We start from the raw sequence: 8,042 nt of genomic DNA on the forward strand, positions 1-8,042 counted from the left end.
GCCTAAGAAAACTATCCCCTTTCTCAGGTCTGAATAGTCTGACACACTGTCATGTTTTATTTAACCTTTAATATACTTTAATTAAAAAAAAAATTAACAGTACATTTTGGTCTGAAACGGTCCCTCGCCAAAATGCTAGGTCCTAGCTGTAGTTCTGGCTTTAAAACTGAAACCCCCAAATGTTCAATAAATAACAAAACTAGTTTCCTTTCTACTCCACACCAGCTTGTTTTAGCTGAAGGGAGGGAAAAGAGGCCAGAGAAGGGAGGCAGTGAGATCCTGGATCCGTGGTCCCTGGGGTCAGGTGAGGGGCAGGTGTACCCTCCTTCACTTAATTAACTGGTGTTTAAGGAAGAGCAAAAGTTAAAAGTAGCTCAGCTTTCATTTTTGGCCTGAGCTAGGGAGCTTAGAAAGGTGGAACCTTGGTCCAGCTTTGGCAGAATGAGGCCCAGAGAAGGGACAATAAGGCACGACCCTGGCTTGAAGTCAGGGAGTCAGAGGCAAACAGCTAGCTCCAAATTATTAATAAGGAATGTGAGTTATGACTTCAACCCTCAGAGCTCAGGAAGGTTTAGCAAGAGAAAAAGTAGCTTGGAAGATGGAGAGGGAAATAAGACCATCCCCCCTCAAACAGGATATAACCAACCAAGCCTCTTCTCCAATGGAGATAAGCTGGTTAGTCTGGCTTAAAGGCAACTGAGTGACAAAAGAAATGAGGAGGGTCGGTGCAGACGCCTCCTTATATCCTTTCTCCCCAGAGCTCAAATATCCCTAAAGGGAGGGTTGGCTAGTTTCTTGGCTTCATGTATTAATGTGCGAGGCAGCTAGGACAGTGGCTCAGTCATTCTTAGGATGGTTGTTATTGAGGATGGGATGGCCATTGGCTAGGAGCCGGCTCTTTGCTCCTGCCCCAGTTGCAGTCTCCTCCCCCTCTGAGGTCTCCGTTTCTTCTCGGTCACTGCGTTCATCTTCTACCAGCTGTGGAAAAGATAAAAAGGGTTATGTATTCCCAAGGGCTGCCTCTAACTTTCCTTTTAACTCCCAGAACCTCCTACTTGAAGAGTTGCTGGTATGACAAGGAGTTTGGGAGTGCTGAGGTTGAGAATAGTAAGGCCTACAAAAGGGACAGGGCCTTCCTCACCTTTCCAGTTATGAACTTGTAGGCCATGCGCAAAATGAAGTAAGCCCAGAAGATATGCAGCATCTGCAACACTGCCATCATGACGTTAAAGAAGTAATAGCCAAAGAAGGCAGGGTAGAGCTCCAGTGGGTATACCAGCGTGCAGTGCAGGATCCTAAGGATTCAGGGCAAAGTTGTGAACACGGACACAGGTGAAAATTGAGGTAAAGGAGGAAGAAAGGAAAGAGGAAGAGCCTGACCACCTACTCACCAGAAGGGCATGATAACCAGCCGAGTAATGATGAACACGATGGCGAAGACAATGAAGATGTTGTTGCAAGTGTTTTTCCATCCCGCGTAGTTAAACATCTTGGCGGACTGCATAAACGGTCATGTTTATGGTCATGGGCTCTGGAGACTCCCAGACACTAATCTGTGCATGCGGTTGGCAGCACTGACCAGACCATCTCAACCCCCTAGAAGACCAGAGGGACAGGAACCCTGCATGGGGGCCTCCACTGTGAAGAAGCCTAACCTCCAGCAGGGAGTCAGAAGAGTCATGCAGAGCCATGATGAGGGTCCCTGCTCGGACGTAATTGGCAAACCAGGAGAAGCTGAGGAGAATGATGGTGGCCACATGGTGGATGATCTGTTCCTTAAAATCCTGCAGAAAAGACGCAGGCTCCAAGGGACTCTTCCCTGTCCCATTGTTCCTTCCTCCTCCCCAGATCCCAGCAACTCTGTCCAGCTCCCCCAGAAGTCAAAGGAAAGGGTCTTCATCCCAAGGCCTTATCTAGTTCCTTGGACTTAACAGCGCAGCCTCTACCCACCTTTCGCTTGACGTCAGAAGCAATGCTGAAGAGCAGGGACCAGTAGAAGGAAAGTTCGATCATGTAGTACCAATACTGAGAAGGGAGGATGCTCTGGGAGAGGAGAGAGGGGTGAGGCTCACCTCCAACTCACTTCCAGCCCCTCAAGATAGTCTTTGTTCCATGACTGGCCCCTCTGCCATGTACTCATGAAACTCTTAAAAAGGGGGTGTTGTCTGCCATAGAGCACTCCTACATAAAGGCCGTTCTCATACCTGTATGGGATATCCCTCCCAAACCTTTCTCAAGTCATAGAACCAGGGTTTCTGCAAAGAGATTAAAGGAAGGGCTCACATTGTCACATCGTAAGGCCTTAGCCACCTTGACAAAGGATTGCTCCCATTTCCCAGTACTCACATCCACAGTGACAGACATGCCAGCAACAAAGGCAATCAGGTAATACGTGAATCTCCAGCTGCAAGAGAAAGCAGGGCCGGCTAGGTGGGGGATCCCCCAGATGCCCTGTCAAGGTGCCCTCCTCCCAGCAACACAGAACAGAACTGCGCCGCCCAGCTCCGCTTGCCCCGACTTCCCCCACCTGGCTTCTCGGAACTTCTTGAGGACACTGGGCCTGTCCTGGTTGCGGCGGCGGCGGAACCAGCGTTCCACCTGGCGTCCAGAGAGCCCACTCTGCCGAGACAAAAGGTCTACCTCCACCTAGACATAGCAAGGCTGTTAAATTCAGCCTTCAACTCAACAGTGCACCCACGCCCCTGCGCCCCAACACTGCCTCACCTTCCAGAGCTGGCATTCAAACTCTGACCCACCCAAATTCAGCAACTCCCACAGTTATCTGCAGCTCATACCTGCTTGGGCTGCTTGCCACTGGTCAGGTAGAAATGCTCTAAGGTGGCATTGGGCGGGGCCCGCAGTCGGGTTTTCTCCTTAACATTCATGAGAGCAGCCAGGGGTGTAGCAACATAACTGAGGAAGAGACGCAAGAGAGAAGTGTCCAGCTCCCTTGGGACACCCCGAACACCCAAATGGGGAGGAGAGACTACTGCAAGAACAGGCATCTTAATTCTGGGCCTCAGTTCCCCGGCAACCCCCTTTGCTCTGGCCTCCTAGGCTGCCCACAGTTGACAAAGCTGCCTATGTTCACCAGGCGAGGAGGTGGGTGCAGGGTGAGAACAACCAACCATTGAAGGAAACGGCTGTGGGTGCCGAGCACTTAGGAAGACAATGGTGCCCTGGGGAAAGGGGTGCAGTGAGTGGGGACCTGGGTAGCCGGAACACCAATGTCCAGAACTAAATATCAGCAAAGCAACATGAAGTCTGATAGGTTGGCTGGCAATCGGGAAAGGTTTGAGAGCATGCTCACAGCTCAAAGAAGTATCGAATGATGAGAAAGAGCAAGGCCAGGGGTAGTGTGACATAGAGGTCTGAGGCTTTGGCATAGACACGTCCATCTCTGTCTTCTAGATCAGCCCAGGTTAGGTTCACCGGCAGCCAGAGTCGTTCCCACCAGAAGTAGTCATACAAGGTCTGGAGCATCCTAGTGAGGAAGGGAAAAGTTAGAAGGCCAAGTGAGAGCTTCAGGCAAGAGAAGGAATGAACACTTTTGGGATGGGACAGTGACTCAAGCCTTGGTCTCTGGTTCTGGCTACATGGCCTTGGAATGAACTGGCTGGCTTGAATGAAATGTGTCCCTCATCTGTGATGGGAAATCAGTGCTTTCCCAGCATTTACAGTTTGATGCAACCTGAGGTGGCGCTGACACCACCCGGGCACAATTCCCCGCAATTGAACCAAAAAACAACAACACTCATTTCTTATCAATCTTATCTTTGGATCTGAACCTGGAGAGCAAGCGAGACCGAGTGTGAGAAGCTGTGATCAATCAACAATCAGGAACGTCAACCAGGTGAGTGAACACAGAGGCGCACACTGTCAACCTCTGCATTCAGGAGGCAGGAGCAGGTGGATCCACAGAGCGAGTTTCAGGATAGCCTGGGCTGCACAGTAAGACCCTTATAGTTTGTAAGATAGGTTATATCAGCTGGGGGGCGGGGAGAGGGGTGAGTCTAGTCTTAGCACTTGAGCTGCTGAGCCATAGGATCATGAGTTTGAGACCAACCTGGACTGCATAAGGCCTGGTTTAAAGAAAGAGGAGGAGGAAGGGGGAAAGACGGCTGCTCAGTTTTAAACAAATGAAACGGAAGAAACATCCCTAAAGAACAGCGAACATTAAATACCCACACTCAAGACTGACACTCCATGCCAACGCATTCAGTCTCTACATGGGAGGCAGAAAATCTGTAAACTTCTGTTCAGAAGGAAGTGAAGAAGGCGGGTGTGGTGGTACAGGCCTTTAATCCCAGCACTTGGAAGGCAGAGGCAGGTGGATCTCTGAACCCGAGGCCAGCCTGTTCTACAGAGTGAGTTCCAGGACAGCCAGGACTACACAGGGAAACCCTGTCTTTAAAAACCAGAGTTGTGGGGGAGGAAGTGAGGGTACAGAGAGTCAGGCCTGGAGACGGAGAACCCAGAGAGCAAACCAAGACATTGGTAAAAACTTGTTTGAGATCGTGCTTAGGCAGCCCAGGTTGTGCTGAAACTCACGAGCCTACTGCTTCAGCAGCTCAGTTGCTGAAATTAGACTCATCCCCACTGCTGACATAATCTAGTTCTCACAGAGGCTTGCCCACAACACAGAAAGAAAACTGCCTGCAAGCGGACCAGCCAACATCCTCAGGCCAGGAAAGTTGTAGTCTTCAGTATCCCTTCTTCCCTCCACAGAAAGCAATGGGGCACTGACCATCCCAGATGAGGCAGGCAGTGATCTTTGGCAGCCGCTCAGGGTTGAGAAGCAACCAGATGTCCCTGAAGGGTCATGGATCAACACAGCACCTGGCAACTCTTAAGACTTGACGAGTAGGAAAGCCAAGATGGTCCTATGCATGGGGAGGAGAGGTGGCCGCGCTCAGACTGACCTAGAGACTGGCAGCTGTGTCAGGAGGGAGACGGAGAGAAAGACAGCAGGAGCTTGTGGGCCAGTGTGAGCAGAGGCAGCAGGCACTGTGGAACTGGCGAAGAAGGCGGAACCCTCAGCCCATGACTGAGCTGGGCTGGTCCTCTGCTTGGCTCTTTCAACAGCTCCGCCTCCACCCTCCACAGAAGCACTTGCGAAATCCCTCTCAGCCTGTCACGGGTCAGTCAGTGTTTGGGCGGACTTTACCCTCCTGTCCTCACTCCTGGTCACTGCTCTTGTGGGTGAAATCAGAAGTCAGCATAGACAATAAAGGATTTTCATCTCCACACACGGCATCCCTCAGCCCCAATCACACATTCCAGACCTCAACATGGAGGACAGTATCCCTTCTTCCTCACCTTGAAAAAGTGAAAGCCTCTCAACAGAACAAAAGTAAATGTAACTGCCCACACAAGCACATATTCTTCCTAGAAAAACTGAATAGGAGAGGGAAGAGGACAGAAGACCGGACTGAAGGGCAAACTGGACACCACTGCTTCTGTCCACTGGGTTAACTGGACAGGAGGTGTGGAACCCATACCTGACCATCTGGCCTGGCCACTGTGTTTCTTAGTGCCCAACTGTTCCTTCACTGAGACCACAATTCAGGCATGCAGACAATCCCAGCCTTGGGCCATCTGCACACCATCCCATCCATTAGCAGGATGTTTTTCTTGGTAGAGCCTTTTGAAGGCGATTCAGAGGGCTAGCTAAGGGCCTAGAGGGTGGGTGGAGCCTCTCTCCTGGACTCCAGCAGCACAGGAATGTCTAGAGCCTTTCTTATCCCTACAAAGGTAAGGAGCTAAGGGGTGGGGTAGCCCAAGTGGGTATCTTAAACAGCACACCCGTTTGAGCCCCAGTGCTCTCCCACTCCATTCCCAGAGTGATGTGGGAGGTGAAGACCGACCGGGCTTGCACACTGGGTTTCAAGCTTGCTGTGACTTCCTTTGCTGTTCTGAACTTGCATGGCAGAGCCATAGCACCAGGCTCAGCAGGGTCAGAACTTTTAACTCAACGGGAGAGGAAAGCACTGGGGTTCCCAGTCGGCCTTACACATCTCCGCAGAACCAACCCGCTCCCTCTACTTGGCACCAGCACGCCAAGATGAGGCATTCCATGAGCAAGACACCAGGACCAGAAAAATCACTTCCAGCCCCTAAGGGCTGGTTACACCTGCACTTTTCCACTCACAAAAATCACACCGACTGCACACAGGAAGAGATGTGGTGTGTGTGCTCCTCTTTTTGTCTTTCTCACCACACCTGCCTCTGAGGCAGACAGCACTCTGAGACAGAAGCTGGAGAGGAGCCAGCACAGCAGGGATTCCACAAGCATTACATTACTGGCACCTTAAGCAGGGTTTTGCCTGGCTCCAACCTTTGCTCCAACTCTGACTGATCCCAAAGACCCTCCTAAGCAACTGAAAAGGGCTGGGAGATGGGTGCCCAAAGGCGGTCACAGACCCAGAAGACTGGAGTGGTGTCAGTTTAACCTATAAGCAAAACCACACCAGGCACTTTAATCCCACCTCAAGCCTTTAGTCCTGGCAGAGGCAGAGAGATCTGAGTTCATTCCAGGCCAGCCTGGTCTACAGAGTGAATTCCAGGACAGCCAAGGCTACACAGAGAAACCCTGTTTCAAAAAAGAAAACTTAGACTCAATGGAATAACAGTCCTAGTGAGTTTGCAGAAAAGGCAAAAGAGATGGTCTCACAGGCTCTCAAGTCAGAGCAACCATTAAAAAAGACGAAGGAGTCCTGAGTAGGGCTTTCTTATTGAAAACTTTCTTTTCTGGTAATAGTACTTCTTTCTAGAAGGTGAAGAGCAACGTCTGAAATCAAAAGGTGTGTCAACTGCTTCAGGCTACAGCACCAGCCCAGATCCTCGGAAAGGTGATGGGGTGAGGCTGTGACAATTGCCGCCTGCCAAGGCTTCTCGGCTTCTCATGGCCTATAGCGTGTCTCCTGCCCCAACCCAAACACCGTAAAGAACATGCCCCCCTGAGACAGGGTAAGGCCAGCGGGCTGAATTAGCAGATGCAGATGGTACTGAAAGGAGCCGTACAGAGCCAGTCTGCCTACGGCCGGTGGGGGCTGGGAGGCGGCTCTTCCCAGAGTGAAATCTGGGCAGAGGCCCCAGTGAGGGGCAGCAATGGAGACAGGGACCAATTCCTGGAGTAAAACACACACACACACACACACACACACACACACACACACACACACCCTTAGAAAATAGGCAGTGTGTGGACAGAAACAGGACCTAAGGAACAAATCCTTATCCTTAAGGAGCCCATCACAGTCGGCAAACACATTCACGCCAGTCACCTGGGATGGGCTGAGACCTCCTACCCCAGCTGTAACACAAAAACACAAGTAACTGTCTGCCAGAGGCCTTCCCTAAGTCAGTTCTCCGGGAGGACCGGCGCACTTCAGGCCTCATGCTCCTCAGAAGCCCCTGACTGCTGACGCTGGCAACTCAAATAAGTGAGATCTGGTCTGGGTGCCAAGAGCACGTCTTAGGCACAGGAACTCTCCAGCTCGGGCCAAAAATGAATGCCTCTCCTGCACGCAGCCAACTAGCTTGAGGGCCTCTGAGCCTGTAATTAGCAAGTTACCACCAGTAAAGCTAGTTTCACCAGCTGCTCCCAGCGCCGGCCACTCACGCCCCATAACGGTATAGGAATCCTAGCCCTTTGAGGCCAGGTCAGACGCTCGACAGTGTGCTCCTTCCTGTTTCCCGTTCGGCACATGGACTCCCTGACCTCCCTCCGGGGGTGGCACAAGGGCCCAGCAGCAGTGACAGAGGCGGCCACGGCAGCAGCGGCAGCAGCGGCCTCCACTGCTCCCGCTCAGCCTCCACACTCGGGCCCCGGGACGCACGCGGGCTCCCGGGCGGCTCTCGCGCCAGAGGTCCGCGGCCGACGGGTCCCCAACCAAGGGGCGTCGGCGGCCCGGGTCGCGGGCGCGCGCCGGGGCCTGGCCCCTACCTGTTGGCCCGCAGGCCTCCTCCCGGCCGACCTCGCCGAGGCCCCGGCCCGGCCGGGAGCGCCCGCCCTCCGGCAGGCCGGGCGCCATGAGCCG

At 52.5% G+C, this 8,042-nt stretch overlaps 1 protein-coding gene across 4 annotated transcripts in view; it reads right to left on the reverse strand.

The window, feature by feature from the left end:
• Window positions 1-49: 49 nt before the first annotated feature.
• Cers2 (ceramide synthase 2) overlaps window positions 50-8,042 on the reverse strand; it is a 15,142-nt gene continuing 7,149 nt past the window's right edge. For 2 of the 4 annotated variants that reach the window (XM_055603671.1, XM_055603669.1), the window contains exons 2-11: window positions 3,311-3,484; window positions 2,796-2,913; window positions 2,528-2,646; window positions 2,347-2,404; window positions 2,205-2,255; window positions 1,951-2,043; window positions 1,656-1,784; window positions 1,392-1,498; window positions 1,142-1,295; window positions 50-978 (exon numbers count right to left, since the gene is read on the reverse strand). In XM_055603671.1, the coding sequence (XP_055459646.1) occupies window positions 838-978; window positions 1,142-1,295; window positions 1,392-1,498; window positions 1,656-1,784; window positions 1,951-2,043; window positions 2,205-2,255; window positions 2,347-2,404; window positions 2,528-2,646; window positions 2,796-2,913; window positions 3,311-3,483 (1,143 nt within the window). In that variant the 5' untranslated portion in view covers window position 3,484 and the 3' untranslated portion in view covers window positions 50-837. Of the gene's footprint in view, window positions 979-1,141; window positions 1,296-1,391; window positions 1,499-1,655; window positions 1,785-1,950; window positions 2,044-2,204; window positions 2,256-2,346; window positions 2,405-2,527; window positions 2,647-2,795; window positions 2,914-3,310; window positions 3,485-4,747; window positions 4,903-4,922; window positions 5,058-8,042 lie in introns of those variants that run through there. The other 2 variants (XM_055603667.1, XM_055603670.1) reach the window with 2 other exon arrangements.

The sequence above is a fragment of the Psammomys obesus genome, unplaced genomic scaffold, assembly GCF_907164565.1.
Source record: "Psammomys obesus unplaced genomic scaffold, mPsaObe1.curated_primary_1811, whole genome shotgun sequence".
Classification (NCBI taxonomy): Eukaryota; Metazoa; Chordata; class Mammalia; order Rodentia; family Muridae; genus Psammomys; species Psammomys obesus.